The sequence below is a fragment of the Dendrobates tinctorius genome, unplaced genomic scaffold (genome assembly GCF_039654945.1).
Source record: "Dendrobates tinctorius isolate UK_male_01 unplaced genomic scaffold, ASM3965494v1 ptg000107l, whole genome shotgun sequence".
In the NCBI taxonomy this organism is placed as follows: domain Eukaryota; kingdom Metazoa; phylum Chordata; class Amphibia; order Anura; family Dendrobatidae; genus Dendrobates; species Dendrobates tinctorius.
The window spans coordinates 42,311,600-42,336,115 of NW_027361775.1; the positions used below are offsets into that span (position 1 = coordinate 42,311,600).

The following is a 24,516-nucleotide window of genomic DNA, read 5'->3' on the forward strand; positions in this document are numbered from 1 at the left end:
GATAACGGCAGCATGTCACTTCTTTCAACTTTTTTTCTGTTTATTTGCAGCTTTTTTTTCACCCATAGGAAACAATGAATAGTTGCAAAAAAATGCAGTAAAAAACGAAGGTATCAGTGTTTGGTGCAAAAATATAAGGACTTTAAATCAGGCTTTTTTTGGGCCACTTAACTTTGTCAACATGCACAAAAGACAACAAAAAAGTAGCAATAAAAACTATGCAAAACCTGCTTTTTTGAAATAGTTTCTTTACTGCCAAGAAAGCAGGTTTTGCCTGCGGAAAATAAAACCGCAAAAACACATTTTTCACCATGAAATTCTCAGCCCTGAGGCTATGTGCACATGTTGCGGAATTGCCGCTGCAATTCCGCAACTCCCTGCTGCGGGAAATCCGCAGGAAATCCACATGCGGAATTCCCACTAAAAACTAGTGTTTTGCAAGAGTAATTAGCTTGCAGAATGCTAGCGTTTTCCAAGCGATCTGTAGCATCGCTTGGAAAACTGGTTTGACAGGTAGGTCACACTCGTCAAACATAGTGTGACCAACTTTTTACTATTAAAAAACTACAATGACCATAACACATCACCCAAGGTCCCGTGCTTATAACAAGTGGGGTATAAACCTGATCCTACATGACACAGACATGTGTATGATAAAATGGGCTTCCCACTCGCCTTTGGTCCCAGGACCTTGTTTTCTATCATGACTATTTCCTGACAGCTTGACTGGACTGCTCCTGTGGTAATTTGCCCTATAGCCTACTATCCATACACACATTTATTGTACTTGGATGCTATTTTATGCTAGACCATTTGTATATTCCTATTAAAAAAATATTCAGAATTGAGAGTCCTCAGTGGTTGATACCTTTTAATTGCTAACTGAAAAGATGGTAACGAAATATATATATATATATATATATATATATATATATATATATATATATATACACATACTATGTATATAGGTATATTCCCATTAGTGGTTTATCACTATCCTTGATTGTCGCATTGTCCTCGTTTGGAGCGATTTTGTTAGGTTTATACGGTCATTTGTTAACCTCCCTTTTTTTTCCCAACCTTGGGGACGCCCAATTTTGGATTATTTATTCATATGCTAACATAACGTTCATTCATTGGAGCGTATTCATGTTTTCATGTGGTTTGGTCATTTTATCATACATATGTCTGTGTCATGTAGGATCAGGTTTATACCCCACTTGTTATAAGCACGCGACCTTGGGTGATGTGTTATTGTCATTGTAGTTTTTTAATGGTGTTTTATCATGTATGTGTCTTCTTGTGGTCTGTTGTTTGAATAAAATTATTGATTTATATACAGTATTTAAATATTTAGGTGTGTGCTATTTTTATGCATTGGTCTTTTCCCTTGCTTTTGTCCTTGCTATTTGTACAATGCATTTTTCAGCTCCCTATCAGCTAGTATTACCCCATTGATAGTGCACCTTATAAATTTACTGTTCAACTTTTTACTATTGACGCTGCCTATGCAGCATCAGTAGTAAAAAGGTATAATTTAAAAAATCGTGATATTTTCACTTTCCGGCGGCCGCCGCTGCCTTCCTGAGCCTCGCGATGCTCCCGGCAACTCCCATTCCCAATGATGCCTTGCAACAATGACCTGTGATGACGTATCATCACGCAAGACAGCTACGTCATCACAGGTCTTTGTCGCAAGGCATCACTGGGAACGGGACTTGCCGGGAGCATCACTGAGGCCTGGGAAGGCAGCGGCGGCCGCCGGAAGGTGAGAATATCACGATTTTTTTCTTTTAATTCTTTTCTTAACAGGAATATGGTACCCAGGGCCTGGAGGAGAGTCTTCTCTCCTCCAGGCCCTGGGTACCATCTGCACATAATCTGATTACTTTGCACATGGTGGGCCTAGCCACATGCGGAAAGTAGGCGGATCATTTTCCTCTTATGTGTGAGGAACCCCGCGATTCCGCACAAAGAATGAGCATGCTGCATATTTTTCCGCAATGCGATTCCGCCACGGAAAAATACGCAGCATTAGCTCAGCACGTGCAGAATGCCATTGACTTCAGTGGGTTGCGTCTTGTATGCGTTGTAACGCGGAAAAAACGCTTACAATCCGCACCGTGTGCGCATAGCCTGATAGATGTGAATTGATAAATTATCACTGCCATATGTGAAGTAAACTACACCTCACTAGCCAATATTTGCGTTTCTGCATCCCTTAGTCCCATGTATACATTTAGCACTGGCAGCATTTTTTCTTAGTTACATTTATTACAAGCCTGGAAGTTGTCTTATAAAAGGTAGGAGGTGAATGAAAAAAATCAACATTGGAAGAACTAACTGAATACAAAGCATATAGTATACCTGTTAGCTTTCCCCTTCTTCTAGAGCACATTATAGGGATTCTGTCAGCAGGTTTATGTAATGTAATCCTTGAGCAGCATCATGTTGTGGCTCAGACCCTGATTCCAGTGATGTATCACTAACTGAGCTGCTTATTGCCATTTTGTTACAATTTCTGTTTTCTCTGTGTGATCGATCAGTGCTCTGAATGCTGAGCCCTGTATAACCCTGCCCACACCACTCATTATACACAGAAAGGTAGCAATCACTGGTGAGGTCGGTGTTGCACAAAGCAGTTGACTAGGAGGCACGGGACACCTAGTCCTGTAGTGATAATCTCCTTCTGTTAAAACATTGATTTTCTGGATATATGAATGTATATTAAGGAGAACCTGTCAGCAGGATTTTGTCATGTAAGGTAAGGACATGGCCTTAATCACACTGTAATACTGGCTATATTGATACTTTTAGTGAAGAAATGTACTTTGTTATTCTTAAATGACCATTTGAATATTTCTGCTAATCCGGTTTTGGTGCACAGGGGCCGAACTATGCATCAAGTCTTCTCCTCCTGCTCTTTCAGCGACCTGTCTTCTCTGTGTATTGCATTTTCAATAAAATCCATAGGGCTAGATGTCTCTGCCTCCTCATCAATTGCTTTGTGTGTAGCCATGCTTCTGCGTTACCCACTTGTATTGTAACTGATTCAAATGGATTGTAATGAATAAGAAAATGCTCACACAAGAATTGAATTTACTTAAATTGATTTACTTAATAAATGATAAGATTAAATAATAAACAATATAAACAATAAATGCATATGAATCAGAAAACAAGCATTACATTATTAAGGGAGAAAGTCCTTCAATCTACATCCATCTCCCTATCATCTCAGTCTCGTCTCTGTCTGTCATATCTCCCCTCTGATCTCGGTGTGTGTTTCCCCCCTGTATATCTGTGTGCTCTTTTATGTGTATAAACTTCTTTGATGTCAACAAGCTATGTGTACTGGAAAACAAAACTGCCTCCAATTAGGGTAAACATCTCCTGGGAAAGCTCTAAAAACTAACTCTCCTCTTTGGATGTCAAAGGTCCTTTTTTTGTTAATATGGTTTAAAATATCTATTAAACCATATCAATATTTAGTAAAATAATTAATTGGAGTGTTAACCATTAAAAATAACTCGTACTATACACCACTTCACCTTCCAGCAGGACAACGACCCTACACATACTGCCAGAGCGACAATGAATGGTTTAGATCACAGCATATTCATGTGTGAATGGCCCAGTCATAGTCCAGACCTAAATCCCATTGAAAATCTGGCAAGACTTGAAAATTGCTGTTCCGACGCCTCCATCCGATCTCACTGAGCTCCAGCTAGTTTGCAAAGAATGGCCAAAAATTTCAGCCTCTAGATGTACAAATCTGGTAGAGACATACCCCAAAAGACTTGCAGCAGTAATTGCAGCGAAAGGTGGTCCTACAAAGTATTGACGCAGGGGACTGACTACACATTTATACCACAATTTTCAGATTTATGTTTTTGAAATATTTAGAAAACCATGTATCATTTTCCTACACATCACAAGTACTTGTTACTTTGTGTTGGTGTCACATAAAATCCAAATAAAATACTGTACATTTAAGTTTGTGGTTGTAACATGAGAAAATGTAGAGGCTAGTTCATTTTCCTTACAGGTTGGAGGGCGTCATTTAGGAGCAGGATGTTGGCATTGTACAAATTACTAAACCGCAGTTTGTATAATAATGAGCGATTCCTTTCATGGAGCATCATGAGCAGCTTCACGTAATAGTGACTAATTATTTAACCATGACTGGCAGCGCAGAACATTGTGTTCTTTTTGCCTCGCTTACTATGTTTTCTGTGAATCTAATTACAAAGGAAGCAAGTGTTCCTTACAGTCTGCAACGAATACAAGTGAAGGGATGAAAGCCCGCGCTGCACACTTTGTGAAGAATAGGTGGATCTTTTTTTTTTTTTTTTTGTGTGTCCTCATATTTAATAGAGAAGAGTGATTTATATGAAATAAAGAACAAAACCGTAACATCTGCCTATTTTCTCTGGGTTACACTTTACAATAAGAATACAAGCGTTCAGAAGAATGCTCAATCCGAACACTGACCTATGTGATCGCACCACAATTCAGTCGTCACTAGTTTTTTCATGATGCATTCGGGAGCGCCAGTCCCTGCATTGCCGTCTGATCTCGGACTGAATTTCATGGACGTCTTGATGATCTGTTAGTGTCCCAAATGCAGAGATTTCCAATTATCCAGAAAACACTGCACCGCCAGACATACTCCATACTGCCTACCTTACTGGCCAAATTTCATACTGATCAGTCAAGTCAATGGCCCAAGTGCCCATTAGGAACCAGGCAATTTTTACTCCTTCACTTGGTCATAATTATACATGGGCTGACATACCGTTGGTGCAAGCTGTATACCCGCACAGGGATAAAGGGGTCCTCGCCACCTCCAAAGCAGGTGGAGTCGTGTCCTTTCACTTTTCTTGCACAGGGGCCCTCTTCTGTGTGTATATGTGTAATAGAGTAGTTCTTCTAAACGGCTATGAGTTACTAGTCACCTTTACGCCTAAAGTAAAAGGTCCATATTATCCAGACAAAAAGAAATATTTAGTCTCCAAATGTGTTTTCAGGCTTAAAACACTTGATAAGCCCAAACCCACTGGGACTTAAACAATGGACTACAATTATAAAGGAAATTGTTACCTCCATAAAATGTGAACCCTGGACAGAGTCAATGGTATATGTTACAGAAAGGTGAATAAAGCTGCCAGTTTGTAGCAGAGCTGGAAGCAGAGAATTCCCTTACCACACTCCAAAACCATCTACGTCATATTTATAAAAAGAAAAAAAATGAAAATATATGAAACGGAAATGAAAATTTGCAAACCCTAACGTCTCATCTCTGATTGTAGGTTTAGCCTAGTTTTGTAAATATATATGTGTAACATTATGCAATACATTTTCTGTATCCGTTCTTGATTGCATTAAAGATCTCTGCTATTTATCGGATACATTTTATTCCCCCAGTCATGAGATGGACACTGATACAGCGATCCTCCAAACTGTGATTAGCTGATTCTGATAGCTTATTGGAAATTGGCTTTACTTAACACTTGCTGGAAAGTGGAATATCCTTTTTCTCTCTGAATAGTGATCTCACTGTATTGGTGTTTCCAGTTCACATGTATATTGTGGCTCGGACTGGCCCTCAGGACAATAGGAGAATCCTCCGGTGGGCCACCACCCTTTTTTATGAGCAGCAGTACTTGGCACAATATACTTCAATCACTATGTGCAGACAAAGGTGGCAACTTATTCATTTACCAATCTACCCAGTTCATTTGTGATTGAGGATGTTGTCACATTTGCATGTAGCTGAAAAGTGGGATCCTGGAGTTGGTTACTGGTGGGCCCTTGGTGCCCAGTCCGACTTTCTGTATATTTGTGCTTCCTTGGGGATACGCTGTAAGCAAGCTATGATCATGCAATCATGTGTTACTCCGCTCAGATAGTAGGTTGGCAAGAAGAGAAAATTCTTATAACATTTTAATACTTTAAAGATTAACCATCATTTAGATTTTTTAATAGTACACTTGAAAATAAGAAACTTAAGATTTATTGCTCTTGGAGGTATCCGTGTCTTTCTCCTCTTGATTGGGTCATTCATTCTCAAAATTCAGTGAATATAGATTTTCACATTACTGAGACGACAGTTGGTGCTCAAAAATTCTATGGAGAACTGTCACTGTGTTTCAGGAGAACTTGCAGCAGAATGTCTGTCTGCCTCTAGCTCCTCCATAGAATTTTTAAAGCATCAACTGTCATCTATCATCGTTATTGGAAAATCTAGATTAATGATTAGTCTAGGTGGAGAAATATGCAAATTTCTGTGATTAAATGTAATACATGCACTATTTGCATGTACTATTGATTTCATAAAAATGAAACCGATCACTCTGTCGTGAATTGTTTACTTTTTAATGGTCACATCCATTGACATACTAGTATTACTGACTTATTTCTTTCCTTCATTCACTAAATCACCCATTTGTTCTAAGAGCAACCAGGGGAATAATTCCTGCACAAGGGATAAGTTAAAATGAGTGTGATCCCGGCATTGGCCATTCTCCATATACAGAGTGTTTTGTTACAGTATATTTCCTATGCTAGCTGCTGATGACTGATTGAACTGTTGATTACTTGCTCTACAACTCCTGTTTAGTCCTTAGACTGTCTTCTGGTCCACAATGAACATGTCTATCTTTTTTCCCTCTTGCAGGCATCCTACCCTTCTGGGGGTCCTGTTCTGCGACCTGAGGATGAATTGGATAGGCTCACGAAGAAGATGCTTTATGACATGGAGAACCCTCCTTCTGAAGAGTATTTTGGTGAGAAGTAGCACCCAATAGGATAATACAGTCCTAGCTATTGGCTTTCAGTTGTGTGCATAGCAAAGCAGCAGGGTTTTGACATGTGGGACATATGGGCCTGATGGCTATCTCGTCATAAGTGAGCCATTTTTCAGCCATTTGTCTGCTATTCATTAGAAGCTGATGTACAGATTTAGCAGTGATAGCTACACTTTAAACATGCCCTTCATGGTCAATTCTCTCCCTTCAACTGTCCCCATAATGGAAGTCTCCTTTCCCATCATTATGAGGCAGCGAATGTCTCCATTTATTTCTGTGATATATATGGCAACATTTTCGCATCCTTGCCAGATAGGAGGGGGTTCAGGATGGTGCAGGTCTATGGCTATGCCATAAAACGATGATGGGCATAGCCCTTTTAAGTACCGTATATATATTGTAAAGTTCAATTGCTTTGTAATCCTCACTAGCTTTAAAGAGAATTTGTCATCAGGATTTTGGCACCTAATATAAGAGCAAAATAATGTAGAGACCGGGACCCTGATTCCAGCAAAGTATCTCTTACTAAGATGCATGCTGTAATTTTGACAAAATCACTGTTTTGTCAGCAGATTATGACTAGTTGACCTGCTTTCATTTAGTCCTTCATATCAATAAGCTCTGTGTAACCCAAGCCCACCACTGATTGGCAGCTTTCTGCCTATGCACAGTGTACACAGAAAGCTGCCAGTCGGTGATGATGATTAGGTGGGAGGTAAGGCTCAGCTCAGCATTATTAAATTGTTAAATCTGCAACAGATAAGTGATTTATTTTTCAAACTTCAGCAAAAAGCCCATTAAGTGGTGCATCACTGGAATCATAGTCTCTGCCCCTACATCATGCTGCTCTCAAATGAGCTAGAAGAAACCTGCTGACAGATAACTTTTAATAATGTCTGCAAATTTAGAATATGCACATGTAGTTTTTGTTTTTTTTCCATTCTTTCTCCGTTTTTGTAGAAGGTTCTGGTAGTCCCAATTGCTATTTGAAAATAAATAAAAGCTGCATGTGCATTGATTTTAGCAATAATTTACACTTGTATCAGTTCACATTATTTATGCCTTTATCTTGTGCCTTCATCAAGATGCCTGCAAATTGGGTGCCAGTTTTATCCTGACGGCAAAGACCTACATGCAAATGTAGCAGAGCTGAAATTGTCCTTTTAGTTCTTATTCACATGGCTCCACTGCAAGCTGTTAAAGGCTCAGAGGTGTATGGTGCCGTACTATGCCTCCAGTTTCATACCTCAGGCTCATTTCACATCTTGGGATCTATAGGAATAAAAAGTATAACCGGAGGCTTTTAGGCTTTATTTTTCATGTCCATTCCAATTTGGCAACACTATGTGGGTGTAAAGAAGATAAGAATAATCAGTCCCAGTGCAACATTGTAATCTGACATAGTACATTGGAATTAAACTGGATCCATTATATAATTTTCATCATCCAAATTGGGCTCCATTCACACATCAATGTGACATGTCCGTGTGCTGAAAAAAATTTTTCACAGTCCACACACTGACCCATAGTTTCATTGATCCATGCACACATCCATTCTAAAAACAGGTTCATGAGACTCAAAGCATGTCCTATTCTCATTTGTTTTCCAGTTCAGTATTAAATGGATGATACATCGACGACATAATTTGTACTTCAGTTTTCCCATCCAAGTATCATTCATTTGTAATTTATCTATTGTTATGAGTCAATGAATAAAAAAAAAGACTCAATCTACCTGGTGCCACTAGTACGGCGCCTGAGAAAAAAAGCGGATTGTTTCCCTTGCATAGTAACGCTCACTTGCCTTAGGCTGCTTTTACACTGCACTAGAAATGCCTCAGTGTGAAATAGTGCAGCGGACTATTCCATACAGCAAACAATATGTGCCAACATCTACCAGCCAAAATGACATTCCATTGCCCTCTGTCAGGTGAATGAGACCTGTGGGTACATGTAATGTAAGTACCAGGAGCTTTCCTACTGCACATGCAGCGAGAAAGCGGCCTTAAGGTTTAGAATGGCAAAGGTTAAGTGTAATTTTGTTTAGTTGCTATAAATGCAATAGAAACAGAAAAGCAGTCACTTGCCTCAAGCATCATGAGGAATTGAAGTCATGTCTGTCATTAAAGCAAATTGTTTTATCACTTGTAATGCTAATCATCTCCTCCAGCTTTATGTATCAAACCTTTTTATTTTCTTTTTCACGCTGTCTGTGTCTTTGCCAATTTATTGTCTTCACATACTTATCTCCCATTTATCCATTTCATTTAGTATGGAGCCGACAGCTTATCCCCTGTTAGTATGGCCCATTGATCAAGTAATTGGAAAAGGGCAAATCGGGAGAGGCAGTGCCTGCGATTTGCATGAAATATTCCCAGCCCTGGGTCCGTGTAGCATGGTAATTGCTGCATCCACATAGCTGTCAGCTAATAACTATATTAGTCAGAATATGGAAAGCCGGATCTTAGCATATTAAAAGTTGTATTGGAGCAGATAGGCTTTGAATAGAGGGATTTAATTAAACATGCTAGCAGGCTTCCAGGCTTTTTGGGAAGTCAAGGAGAAAATGCTTATGGATAATGAAAAGGAAGTCCTTTGGGTTAAATGAGGGCATTGTGCTTCAGTGTTACCTTTTAACCTTTCCTTGTATTTCATGGTTTAACCTAAAAGCCTCCTGTGATACTAGCAATTAATAGACCATTGTAAGGAAGTGATTGCAGTACGGCGCTCTTAGCAATACGTGTCCTATATTCGTTGTTTCTGTATCCGATATTACTGCTGCAATCTGACTATGGGATTGTGATATGAGGCGCTGGTCACTATGACACTGTATCCATACAAATATAGCAGGGAGACTTTCTCAGAACTTTCAGTGTAGGTATTGCAGACAGTGTTGCCTCAAATTGGTACGCTGTCCCCTAGCCACAGGCTCGGTGATGTTACTGACCTCTCGGCCCCCACTGATCCCAATGAAAGGACTATGCAGAGGTTCATTGCGGAGCAGCAGTCAAACCTGTAACTGGCATTCCCCAAGACAATACATGGAGCGTGGTCCGGGGTCGCATGCTCAGCAGCCTTTACGTGATGTCCACATGTCCAGCAGTGATCAGCTAGAACAGAGCCAGCAGCAATCCGTTGGGAAAAAAGTTGTGTAGACTCAACTTTTTTGTTCGTTTTTAAAAGACTGATTTCAGCTGGATCTGTTTTTTTTTTTTTTTTTTTACATTGAAGTTTATGGAAATCAGATCCGTTAAAAAGCCATCCACTTTCTTCCATTTGAAATTGATCCCGTAAGCAATAAACTGATCCTTTTCAAATGGGAAAAAAAAACAGCGGATGGCTATTTAACGGATCTGTTTTCCATTGAGTTCAGTGTTAAAAAAAATCTAGGAAAAAAAATTTTTTTTTTAACTGACAAAGATGTGTCTGCACAGCTTTTTTGTCAGCTGATTGCTTCTGGATCCACTCTAGCAGATGACTACTGGACATGTGAATGTAGCTTTATTTCAGAGCAGCATCTGTGAGCGTCCAAGTGGTGGAGCCCCCCAGGAGATCAGTAAATTATCACTTATCTTATGAATAGGTGATAATTTACAGACTTCACGTGACTGATGTAGAAATACATAAGCAACTGCCAGACTAAAGGTACTGTCACACTTAGCGATGTACCAGCGATCCCGACCAGCGATATGACGCGGTCAGGATCGCTGGTACATCGCTAAGTGGTCGCTAGTGAGCTGCCACATAGGCAGATCTCACTAGCGACATCGCTGGGGACGGGGACCGCTACTTACCTGTCACACCAGGTGATCCTGCGTCCTCCCGCCCGGCTCCACGCGTCGCTCGTCGTCACAGCAGGAAGCTGACGACGAGAAACAGTCCTGAACGTTCTCGCGCGATCAGCGATAACCAACGGGGGAGCGGGTCGTAGGTAAGTATCAGACACAGCGATGTCGCTACCAATATCGCTATAACGTCACAAGTTATAGCGATATTGCTAGCGATATCTTAGTGTGACAGGCCCTTAAGGGTCCCGTTTCACATAGCGACTCACCAGCAATCCCGACAATGATACGACCTGGTAGGGGATCGCTGGTGCGTCACTACATGATCGCTAGTAAGCTGCCAAACAGGCAGATCTCTTCAACGACGCACCAGTGATCCTGACAGCGATACGACCTGGTAAGGATCGCTGGTGCGTTATCACTCATCAGCTATTCTGAACGATTCCAGACTGCGTCCCTGAGTTCTGCGTCACCAATGAGATCGCTCGTTGGCGTCAAACACTGCAATGCATGCTGGCCAGCAGGACGCCGACGATGAAAAAATGGCCCAGGACATTCGAGCACGATCAGCGATATCCAGCGGGGGGGCCGGTCGCCGCTATGTGTCACATTTAGCGAGATCGCTGTTGCGTCACAAAATCAGTGACACATCAGCGATCTCGCTATGTGAGACGGGGCCTTTATTCTCATACACAGGCGGTATGTAGCTTCAGTGTGTTTATAGGGCTGCCTTACTGTGAGGGTACATCTGGGCCCTGTTGGTTTCACATATTTCATAGTACTGATCGAATCACTATTGTGTTATGTGAGCCACTTATATATAATCTCTCCAGTCGCATTTTAAAGGGATTGTCTCTTGTCAATAAAACTTTTAGGTACCGTATAAGTTTTCTAGTTATAAAATTACTGAATATTACCCATCTCCCCCCAATTCCAGCTCTCCCAGCTTCCCTGGTCTCTGCTGTTTGCTGCAGCGCTGATGTCTCATCAGCAGCACTGCAGCTAATCACAGAGCTCCACAGCTCTGCCTACATGGCGTGAATCGCTAAGCTCTCTCATGGGCAACAGTACTATTGATGTGACATCAGTGCTGCAGATAAACAGCAGACAGCTATGGCGGAGAACCGGTATTGACCCTGTGGGAGGGTAAGTAGTAATCTGTTTTATTTTGTGGCTACTCCAGTCATCTGCTGACAATCTGGTTCCCTTCCTTTACTTGGTGACATAACTGAGTGCTGCAGGATACAAGCATCATGAGCCTCTAACTTTATATATCACCAGCAATAGAAGCCGCCGGTGTAATGCAATTTGTGGTAATGAAATAATATCAGTGTGATTGAATAAGAACTTTTAGCAAACCTTTAAATATGAAGTGTAATGTTAAGCACACAGTACTCTTATTTTTGACGTAAGCCAGTGACATTTGTTAAATTAAGTTTATCTCAATACTGAGTTTGTAAAAAAAACAAACAGGCTTTTTGTGATATTAAACAAGGGTTTTATGCCAACCTCTGTAACACAACTATCATCTGTCTTTGAATGCATTTAACACCCATTTTTCCAAAAACATGTAGACATATGGAAGAAAGTATTGGGACATTTACATTTTATACTTATGGTGTTTTTTGACATCCCCATTCTAAATCCACAGAAACTAATATGCAATTGGTCCCCCATTTAAACTTACATAGGTTTAATAAAAAAACCTAGATCCATCAAGTTCTACCTTTCTCCATCAATTATAAATTTTTTGTCACTGAATTATCGGTAGCCCACAATGTTATTTGTACTTAGGAAATCATTCAGCCCTTTTTAAAAACTGTTAGTGTCTGTCATTACTACTTCTTGTGGTAGGGCAATCCGCAGTCTGACTACTCGAACTGTAAAGAACTTTTTCCTATTTAGCTGTGGGAAATGCTTTTTTCCACCTGTAGATAGTGCCCCCTGGTCCTTTGTATGGTCCTTGGAAGGAATAAGTCATATTCTAGTCCTTTGTACTGACCACACATGTATTTATTGTAGTGCAGTGGGTTGGGTGTGTCAGTTTTGTTTTGCAAGCGTGCAGAGCAGGAGGCTTTGCAGAGCTCTGTCTGTGGGAAGCAACACAGAGCCTACTGGAGCCAAAAGGCCTGGCACACCTCAGTGTATACGGCGGTGCAGTCGCCCACACCAAACGGACATGGACTGTCTTGTTTCCCGGCTGCGATCCGGAGGATACTATTTGCTTTCTGTTTGCGTACACTGACCATTAAGAGACCTTGTTTTGAACTTTCCTGGGTCACAGTTTGTCTCTCAGATGCATATAAATGAGAGCTCTTCTGAGACGTCTTTTTTCTAAGCTAAACAAGCCCAACTTTTCCAACTTCTCATCATACGAGAGGCCTTCTATCCCTTGTAATAATTTAGTTGCCCTTCTTTGTACTGACTCTTAATTTCTGAACATCCTTTTTTAAATGTGGTGCCCAAAACTGGATACTATATTTTAAATGTGGCCTTACAAGTGATTTGTACAGGGGTAACCATTGTTTGGGATCACGGGGTTTTAGCTTATTTTTTATTTTTTTAATACACCTTAAAATCTTGTTTTATTTTGCAGCTGCTGCTTGACAGTGAGTACTGCTGCTGCTCATCTTACTTGTCAGCAGCTCTTACTCTTGTGGATGACCAAACAAACATTTCACACTCCAAAAACTTGTAGAAAACCTTCCCAGAAGAGCATCTTAGAAAACCAGGCTCACAATCTATATTCTAGTTCATCCCAAAGTTTTTGATGAGGTTAAGTTCAGGGCTCCATGTGGGCCAGTCAACTTCTTCCACACCAGGCTCTCAATCATTCCTTTATGGACCTTGTGATGTGCATTCATAGCACATTTTTACATTTTATCACCCACACAGTATAATACCCCATAATAGCCTCCCCATACACAGTATGATGTATCAGAACCTATCCCCAACATTATATGATGTTCCTACAGTTACTTACATAGTATGATATCCCTACAACCCCCTTCATAAATAGTAGGATGCCACCGCAGATCCCACGCACAGTGTGATGCTCCTATAGGCACGCATACACTGCTTGATAACCCACATATAGTAGGACCCCACAGTCCCCCTCAAACATGGTATAGTCTGTTCACACAGTATGGTGTCCCTGCAAACCCACACATACGTCCCAGTATCCCCTCAGAACACAGTATGATGGACCAACACACACTATAATGGCCCCCGCAGTCCACCTTGCATAGTATAATGACCTACAGCCCCATCCCACACAGTTTAATGCACCCCACAGGCTGCATATATAAAATGATGACCCGCAACCTTCCACATATTCACTATTAATGACAACCCCCATGCATACTGTAATGCTCCCACACAGTGTAACTCATTGCCTCAACACACAATTTGATGACCCGCAGCTCCCCTCCCTCACACATTATGATTTATCCCCACAGTCCCCCTTCCCTCCTACGCTACATAATGTCCTCATTTTCCTAGGAGAGCTAAAAACTGAAGTTTTAAAAAATCTAATTTTTTAAATTGCCCTTCTTTCCCCAGTTTTAAAATAAAAAATATCGTAATTGGTTTCACTGTATCCATAAAAGTCGAATCTTACAAAATATAAACTTATTTAAAACTTAAATTAAAAAAAAGAGAAGAAAAAAATTAAATCCCCAAATTTGTGGTTTCAGGCACCACTTCCCTGCCATGCCCCCTTTTCAAAATCAAAATAAAATAAAGTGATCGATGTCATATGTGCTCCAAAATGTTATCCATAAAATTGTCAACTTGGGAACAGAAAACAAGCCTAACACAACTTCAACAGAATAGAAAAGTTATGGGTTTCAAAAATGGTAACACAAACCAAATTTTGTTCTGCAAATTTCCGAATATTTTTCTCTACTATATTCTAATAAAAGTCTGTAAGTGTTTGGCATAGTTATACTTGTTCTACATTGGAGAATTGTGCTGCCTGGTCGTTTATTTATTTTTTTACTATGCAAACAATGCCGTAAAAATAAAGTTTGAAAAACTATGAAATTGCAATTTTTTTCAGTTGAACCCAGCTAGGATTTTTTTCCCATATCAGTACATGATATTGTAAAATGAATGGTGTCATTCAAAACTACAACTTATCCCACAAAAAATAACCTCTCATGCAGATATGTCAATTAAAAAAACAAAAAAAACCAGTTACGACGCTTGGAAGGAAGGGAGGTAAAAACTAAACTATAAAAGCTAAATACTGCCTGGTCCTCATCTATTTCCAGAAAGAGGTATTTCCAAATGTAAAAAATCTCTTGCATGTTTTTTTTTTGCTGTTCTTACAAGCTTTAATTTTTATGTTGCTGAGGTTCAGTAAATCAATATTTGCAACTTTAACCATTTTCTGACATCAGACGTAAAATTCTGTCCCTGGGCCTATTTGACCAGGGACAGATTATTACGTCTGAGCGATTGTCCGCGCATACCGGGGGGTGTGCGGGCAATCACCGCCAGGTGTCAGCTGATTCTGACAACTGACACCCGTCACTAAGTACCAGGAGCACAGACCAATCCCTGCACTTTAACCCCCAAAACGCTGCAATCGAACATGATCACAGGATTCTGGAAGCCGGCTGAGGGCTGACAGCCCCTCTGCCTTTGGATTGGAAACCCCGCGGCGTTCGGCGGGTTCCCGATTGTTGCCATGGTGACTGGATGTTGTCATATTGTTTAGCATTTCTGAAGAGATGAGAGCCCATCTAACTTAAGGGTGCATGCCTCCAGAAGCATGGGCTAGGCATAACATACTGGTCACTACAACGGCAGTTTGCAACTTTCATTCAGCATAATTCATTGCTGCTTGTTTCTAGAAAATACCCATGGAGTCAAAATCGTCACTACACTTGTAGATAAATTCCCCATGGGGGATAGTTTCCCAAATGGGGTCACTTGATTCTGCTCTTTTAGCAATTATGGGCTCTGTATATGGAGTTCACAAACTGCTAGGAAAATTTGCGCTCCAGGAGGCAAATAGCCCTCCATTCCTCCCGAGTCTCTCCGTATGGCTAAGTAGTACTATACAACCACATACGGGGTATTGCTACATTCAATAGAAATTGTGGGACAAATTTTGGTGTCATTTTTACCCACTTGTGCAAAAATGTAAAATCTGGGGTTAAAACAAAATTGTGGTGGTAAAAATGTAGTTATTTCATCTTCACTGCCCAATGGCATTGGGTCATGGCACCTGCAAACCATAACAGTAAAATCTGGTGCTCCTTGCCTTCTGAGCTTTGCACTATGCCTGAAAAATATTTCCCGATTTACATGTAGGGTATTAGCGCACTCAGGAAAAATGGATCTCAGTTTGTTGTTAAAAAATTTCCTATTATCGCTTAGAAAAATGTAAAAACTTGGGGCTAAAACAACATTTTAGAGGTAAAAATGTAACATAAAACTCTGTGAGGCACATGTGGTGTCAATATGATCACTGCACCACTAAGTGAATTCATTGGGGAGTGTAGTTTGTAAAATTAGTTCCTATATAGGGGGTTTCTGTTGTCCTGGCACATCAGGGGCTCTGCCAATGTGACATGGCACCCTCAAACCATTCCACCAAAATCTGAACTCCAATATAACGCCTCTTCCCTTCTGAGCTTTGCACTGTGCCTTAAAAGTAACATTCCCCCAAATATGGGGTATCGGCGTACACAGGAGAAATTGCATAACAATTTGTATGGTGCAATTTCTCCTGTTGCCCTTATTAAAAAATCAATATTTTGTGCTAAAAACATATTTGTGGGGAAAATTTGATTTTTTTTTTATTTTTACGACTCAAAGTTATAAACTTCTGTGAAGCATTTGAGAGTTCACACATCTAGATCAGTTTCCTGAGGTGTCTAGGTTCCAAAATTGTCATTTTTGGGCGATTTTCACTGTTTAGGCACATCAGAGGCTCTCCAAACGCGACATGGCGTTCGTCAATTTTTTCAGCAAATTTTGCATTCAAAAAGTCAAATGGCGCTCCTTCCCTTCCAAAGCTCTGCCGTGTGCCCAAAGAGTGGTTTTCTCCCTCATATGGGGAATTGGCATACTTGGGAGAAATTGCACAAAAAAATTTGGGGTCCATTTTTTTCCTTTTTCCCTTGTAAACATAAAAAAATTTGGGCTCTGAAGTAAATTTTTTTTGTGAAAAAAGTTAAATGTTCATTTTTTTTTTTCCACATTCCAAAAATTCCTGTGAAGCACCTGAAGGGTTAATAAACTTATTGAATGTGGTTTTAAGCACCTTAAAGGGTGCAGTTTTTATAATGGTGTCACTTTTGGGTATTTTCTGCCATATAGACCCCTCAAAGTCATTTCAAATGTGATGTGGTCCCTAAAGAAAAATGGTTTTGTAAATTTTGTTGGAAAAATGAGAAATAAACTTTTAATCCTTATAACTTCCTAACAAAAAAGATTTTGGTTCCAAAATTGTGCTGATGTAAAGAACAGGTGTGGGAAATGTTACTTAAGTATTTTGTGACATAACTCTGTGATTTAAGGACATGAAAATTCAAAGTTGGAAAATTGCGACATTTTCAAAATATTCACCACGTTTCCATTTTTTTCCACAAATAAACGCAAGTCATATCAAAGAAATTTTACTCCTATCATGAAGAAGAATATGTTACCGGGATCCGTTGAAGCGTTCCAGAGTTATTACCTCATAAAGGGACAGTGGTCAGAATTGTAAAAATTGGCCTGGTCATTAATGTGCAAACCACCCTTGGGGATAAAGGGGTTAAGACAAGATGCAGGCCTTGCTAACCGTCAGGTCCTCAGTAGCTGGATCATATGATCCTTAGAGAACTGTATTGGAAGTGTTTTACTGATTAAATCCTCTGTTGCCCTTGCTCCTAATTTTCTGAATTCTCATGGACACCCTCTTGTTTTAGGTCGCTGTTCTCGCTGTGGGGAAAACGTTGTCGGAGAAGGTACAGGATGCACAGCTATGGACCAAGTGTTTCACGTTGAGTGTTTCACCTGCATGACCTGCAACAGCAAACTGCGGGGGCAGCCGTTTTACGCCGTGGACAAGAAGGCTTTCTGTGAGCCCTGTTACATAGTAAGTACTAACCTATTTCTGTGTTCACCCCGTCTTCTAGGAGCGGCAATCACTGCACTTACTCTCCACTAACACAAAGCAAATGAGGCCTTAATGTACATGGAATACGTGCTGTTTCCTGAGGAATGTTAGACATGCCTTCACAGGAATGTTCTGCTACGCTTCCATTACCGCCTAGGCAACAAATAGGAGTTTGCTGCTTTCCCAGACTGACAGAGGTGAATTTGTTGCGGAGACCTACAGTCATATGTAAAAGTTTGGGCACCCCTATTAATGTTAACCTTTTTTCTTTATAACAATTTTGGTTTTTGCAACAGCTATTTCAGTTTCATATATCTAATAACTGATGGACTCAGTTATATTTCTGGATTCAAATGAGGTTTATTGTACTAACAGAAAATGTGCAATCTGCATTTAAACAAAATTTGACCGGTGCAAAAGTATGGGCACTAGAGTTGAGCGAAACGGGTCGAAAAAATTCAAAAGTCGCCGACTTTTGGCAAAGTCGGGTTTCATGAAACGAAACCCGACCCTAGGATGAGGTCGGCCACGAGGTCGGCGACTTACGCGCCAAAGTTGCATTTCAAAAGTTTGTTTTGCGCTCTTTTTCAGCCAATCAGGATCCACGGACACTGTGGGCAACGTGATGACCTAGGCACGGGTCACCACCATCTTTCAGAAGGGCATGCAAGTGATTGGCTTGCTTTGGTGGGCGTCACAGGGGGTATAAAAGGGCGTGCACGCCGACCGCCATCTTACTTCTGCCGATCTTAGTATAGGGAGAGGTTGCTGCTGATTCTGTAGGGAGAGCGTTAGGCAGGGAAGAAGACAAAAAAACTGCTTCTGCTGCTAGCGATTTGGCCTGCACAACACACAAGTCACTGTGTGTGCAGTGCAAGGGGAGGCTATATTGTGTATCAGTGGTGTTGGTTGTTGGGCTGCCTTTTAAGGCTTCCTGACACGCTGGCATTGCTGTTTACCCACTGCTCCGCAAACTGCTTTTTTAAAAGCAATCCAATCTCCCTTATCCTCTAGTCACTTTTGTCACAGCTGTGCCATCGAGCCTGTCACATAGCGCTCAGATATCAGTGGGCCTCACACAATCCACAAGTGTCCAGTGTCCAAAAGTGTGCGCAGAGATTCAAAATCTCCATTATCCTCTCGTCACTTTGGTCACAGGCAGCTGTGCCATCGAGCGTGTCACATAGCGCTCAGATATCAGTGGGCCTCACACAATCCACAAGTGTCCAGTGTCCAAAAGTGTGCGCAGAGATTCAAAATCTCCATTATCCTCTCGTCACTTTGGTCACAGGCAGCTGTGCCATCGAGCGTGTCACATAGCGCTCAGATATCAGTGGGCCTCACACAATCCACAAGTGTCCAGTGTCCAAAAGTGTGCGCAGATATTCAAAATCTCCATTATCCTCTCGTCACTTTGGTCACAGGCAGCTGTGCCATCGAGCGTGTCACATAGCGCTCAGATATCAGTGGGCCTCACACAATCCACAAGTGTCCAGTGTCCAAAAGTGTGCGCAGAGATTCAAAATCTCCATTATCCTCTCGTCACTTTGGTCACAGGCAGCTGTGCCATCGAGCCTGTCACATAGCGCTCAGATATCAGTGGGCCTCACACAATCCACAAGTGTCCAGTGTCCAAAAGTGTGCGCAGAGATTCAAAATCTCCATTATCCTCTCGTCACTTTGGTCACAGGCAGCTGTGCCATCGAGCGTGTCACATAGCGCTCAGATATCAGTGGGCCTCACACAATCCACAAGTGTCCAGTGTCCAAAAGTGTGCGCAGAGATTCAAAATCTCCATTATCCTCTCGTCACTTTGGTCACAGCTGTGCCATCGAGCCTGTCACATAGCGCTCAGATATCAGTGGGCCTCACACAATCCACAAGTGTCCAGTGTCCAAAAGTGTGCGCAGAGATTCAAAATCTCCATTATCCTCTCGTCACTTTTGTCACAGGCAGCTGTGCCATCGAGCCTGTCACATAGCGCTCAGATATCAGTGGGCCTCACACAATCCACAAGTGTCCAGTGTCCAAAAGTGTGCGCAGAGATTCAAAATCTCCATTATCCTCTCGTCACTTTGATCACAGGCAGCTGTGCCATCGAGCGTGTCACATAGCGCTCAGATATCAGTGGGCCTCACACAATCCACAAGTGTCCAGTGTCCAAAAGTGTGCGCAGAGATTCAAAATCTCCATTATCCTCTCGTCACTTTGGTCACAGGCAGCTGTGCCATCGAGCGTGTCACATAGCGCTCAGATATCAGTGGGCCTCACACAATCCACAAGTGTCCAGTGTCCAAAAGTGTGCGCAGAGATTCAAAATCTCCATTATCCTCTCGTCACTTTGGTCACAGGCAGCTGTGCCATCGAGCCTGTCACATAGCGCTCAGATATCAGTGGGCCTCACACAATCCAAAATGTCCACTGTCCACAAGTGTGTGCAGAAATTCTAAATCTCCCCTGTCCTATAGACACCTTGTACCTTGTTTTACATTACTATATAGTTTGTTGGATTTTGTCTACATTTCTACCAAAAATGAGGAAGGCTGGTGGAAGAGGCCGTGGAATTGGGCGGGGGTTGGCAGCTGGTAATGATGGTGTTGGTGGTGGATCTGATGGTAGTGGCAAGAGCAAAATAGGACCGAATGCAGGAGGTGCTGACCCTGCGTCATCGTCTGGCTACATAAGGCCTCGAACGCTTAGTTTTCTAGGAGTTGGCAAACCGCTTTTAAAGGCAGAGCATCAGGAAAAAGTTTTGTCTTACATTGCTGACTCAGCCTCCAGCTCTATCGCCTCCTCTTCTTCAGTTGTAAAAAGTAAAAGCACTGAGTCGTCATTGGAGGCTCATGTTCATGAACCACACCTTTCCTTGTGTCCTTCACCCCAACCAAGATTGAAGGATGACGCAGGCCATACTACTGATTACTCCATGGAGCTGTTTTCACATACCATGCCTGGATTATCAAGTGAAATGGTGAATTACCCAGGCCAAGATGAATCTGACATGGAGTGCACTGATGCACAGCCGCTGATGGATGATTCTGCTGGTACATTCACTCAGAGCACTACATTGTCCTCGCAGTGTACAGAGCCAGATTTTGACCCTGATGAGACTCAGGTGCCCCTTCCCGCACACTATACCACCATACACGGTGACACAGAGAAAGGTGCACATGACATAGAAGAGGAGGTGATGGATGACCCAGTTGTTGACCCAGATTGGCATCCATTGGGGGAAGAGGGTGCTGCTTCCAATAGCTCAGATGAGGAGCATCCACAGCAGACATCGACATCGCAGCAGCTGTTATCTGGCAGGCCCGGAGCACTCCAAAGACAGGTTCCAAACATCAAAAGAGTTGCTGGACAGCTTGTCCAGAGGGTCAAAAGATCACAGCGTGCTAGGCCGCAAAATGTCTGCCAAAGTAGGAAGAGTGCAGTGTGGCACTTTTTTGAACAAAATCCTCATGATCAGGCCAAGGTTATCTGTAAGAAGTGCGCAAAGACCTTTAGCCGAGGGAAAAATCTGAAAAATTTGAATACCAGTTGCATGCTTAGACATTTAACCAGCATGCACTTGCAAGCGTGGACACAACACCAAACCTCAAGTGCCACATGTGCAACTGATCACAACGAAGGTAGTCAGCAACGCTACATTGTTTCCCCCACTGTAAGCCCACCGGTTAGCACAGCAGCAAATGTTGAGGTGTCGTTGCAAGACCACAGCAGTCAGGGAATCCCACTGTTATATCAACGAAAGACTGATTCTAGGCCATCAGAAAGAACACAACTCCATCACCATCATCAACCCTCTCTCAGTCCGCCCTGTCCACCGCTACTTCCACCATATGCAGCTCTCAAGTCCAGCTCACCCTCCCAGACACTATGAGTAGGTCAAGAAAGTACTCAGTCTCTCATCCGCGTACACTGGGTTTGAACGCCCACATTGCCAAACTAATCTCGTTTGAGATGATGCCCTTTCGGTTGGTGGAAAGCACAGCTTTCCGCGAACTCATGGCCTATGCAGTACCACGCTATGACCTACCCAGTCGCCACTTCTTCTCTCGCAAAGCCATCCCAGCCCTCCACCATCATGTGAAAGACCGCATTGTCCATGCACTCAAGCAGTCAGTGAGCGGAAAGGTGCACCTCACAACTGATGCATGGTCCAGTTGGCATGGCCAGGGCCGTTACGTGTCCATCACTGCGCACTGGGTTAATGTGGTGGATGCAGGGTCCACAGGGGACAGCGGTGGTGGGACAGTGCTGCCTAGCCCACGGTATAGGAAACAGTTGGCTGTAGGCGTTCGACCCTCCTCCTCCTCCCCTCCTCCTCCTCCAGAAGCGAAAGCTCGTCCACAGAGCGCAGTCGTACGAGCACTCCATCTGCAGCTGCCACTGTTGCACACGATGTGTCCCCCTATCGAGCAGCTAGTGGAAAGCGTCAGCAGGCTGTGTTGCAGATGATGTGTTTGGGCGACAGACACACCGCCGAGGTGCTGGCCGAGTACTTGAAGCGACAAACTGAGTCATGGCTGGGCAGTGTACATCTTGAGGCAGGCAAGGTAGTTAGTGATAACGGCCGTAATTTTGTGGCAGCCATAGCCCTTTCAAAACTCAGCCACATACCTTGCTTGGCTCACACCTTGAACCTGTTGGTGCAGTGCTTCCTCAAAAATTATCCGGAGTTAACAGCCCTGCTCCAGAAGGTGCGAAGACTGTGCGCGCACATCCGCCGGTCGCCTGTACACTCCGTTCGTATGCAGAAGCTGCAGCGATTGCTCCACCTTCCCAACCACCGCCTCATTATCGACATTGCAACAAGGTGGAACTCCACCCTGCACATGGTGGAGCGGCTGTGCGAGCAGAGGCAGGCCATAATGCATTTGTGGGAGGATACACGGCCAGGCACTTTGAGAGCAGACATGGAGTTGACAGGCGTGCAGTGGTCGAAGCTGAAAGACCTTTGTAAAGTCCTTCAGTGTTTTGAGGAATGCACACGGCTGGTAAGCGCAGACGACGTCATCCTAAGCATGAGCATCCCACTTATGCGTCTGCTCATGCAAACTTTGACGCACCTTAAGGAGCAGGCGTCTGCAGCCAATGTTGATGAGGAGGAAGAGGAGGAGGGAATCCTTGATGACATTCAGCCATTGTCTGCTCAGGGACCTCTCCTGGACGAGGTGGAGGAAGAAGAGGAGGAGGAGGAGGATGATGGGGATGATTACTTAGGGGAGGAGGATGCATCTCGTGGGGCAAGTGAAAATGTTGGCGTGGCAAGGTCTGGTACAGGGTTTGTGCGTGACTGGAGGGATGTGGATTTGCCAGAAAGTGCTCCTCCACCCAGCACTCGCAGTGCATCATTGACACCGGGAACATTGGCCCACATGTCAGATTATGCCTTGCGGATCCTAAAAAGGGACCCCCGCATTGCCAAAATGATGAACGATGACGACTACTGGTTGGCCAGCATCCTGGATCCACGCTATAAAGGCAAATTACAAAACATCATGCCACAGGAGAACCTTGACCTAATATTGGCTAATAAACAAGCAACTCTGGTAAATCGGTTGCTTGAGGCATTCCCAGCACACAGCAGCGGTGATGGTTCTCACACGAGCCGTACGGGCCGGGGGCAGCTTGGCAGAGGTGTTCGTGGTGCACACAGCAGAAGTGGCGTTGGAGACAGGGGTTTCATGACAATGTTGTGGACTGATTTTTCAAATACCGCTCACACAACTGGTAATACTGCATCGATGGAAAGTGACAGGAGACAGCAGTTGTCAACTATGGTTACAAACTACTTTTCCTCCCATATCGATGTTCTCCCACACAGGTCATTCCCCTTTGACTATTGGGACGCTAAACTGGACACCTGGCCTGAATTGGCCCAATATGCCTTACAGGAGCTCGCTTGCCCAGCTGCAAGTGTGCTATCGGAAAGAGTCTTCAGTGCAGCTGGATCAATCCTGACAGAAAAAAGGACCCGTCTGTCAACCCAAAATGTGGATGATCTAACCTTCATTAAAATGAACCACGCATGGGTTTCCAAGGATTTTGTCCCACCTTCCCCTGATGACACATAGGGTGACAGAAAAATGGCTTGCTTTGGTCCACCTCTTCCTGGTACTTCACCTATTTCGCCTTTTGCATCAGCTGAATGTCCAACATCAACATATGCCACTTTCTAAAACTCCCTAACTGTGCTGCCTCCCCCCCCATGGCCGGGGTCACCACCTACCGCACGACACCGTGCGAGTGCCGTTGCCCTGGACAGGTGGGTAGGCCGACTCTTGGGCGCGGGCACTGGCACAGGGTCCCTCATAGTGCAATCAAGTGTCTCTGACGGTGGTGGTGCACACCCGCCGTCAGACACACCGCTGTACTATGAGGGGCCCAGTGCCAGTACCGACGCCCACGAGTGGGCCCCCCTTGCTTGGGCAGGGCCCCAGCATTTGCAATCTTTACCTCTCCCTGCTCCTCCGCTGTGTAATCTGGGCCATCAAATCCATACTGTGCCTGACACCGTCTGAGCCTGCCTCCTGAGACATATATTTTGAATGTGTACGCTATCCATACATGTTATCCGGGGATACGGTACCCTTTCTAACCTTTGTGCAATCACGTGCAATCCATACTGTGCCTGACACCGTCTGAGCCTGCCTCCTGAGACATATATTTTGAATGTGTACGCTATCCATACATGTTATCCGGGGATACGGTACCCTTTCTAACCTTTGTGCAATCACGTGCAATCCATACTGGGCCTAACACCGTCTGAGCCTGCCTCCTGAGACATATATTTTGAATG

The 24,516-nt window shown here is 43.1% G+C and overlaps 1 protein-coding gene across 6 annotated transcripts in view; it reads left to right on the forward strand.

The window, feature by feature from the left end:
* Positions 1-24,516, forward strand: part of LPP (LIM domain containing preferred translocation partner in lipoma) — a 388,598-nt gene that overhangs the window by 299,344 nt on the left and 64,738 nt on the right. For 5 of the 6 annotated variants that reach the window (XM_073589404.1, XM_073589407.1, XM_073589405.1 and 2 more), the window contains 2 exons: positions 6,680-6,788; positions 17,521-17,690. The exons of the other annotated variant lie outside the window; for it this stretch is intronic. In XM_073589404.1, the coding sequence (XP_073445505.1) occupies positions 6,680-6,788; positions 17,521-17,690 (279 nt within the window). The remainder of the gene's footprint in view (positions 1-6,679; positions 6,789-17,520; positions 17,691-24,516) is intronic. 6 annotated transcript variants of the gene reach the window in all.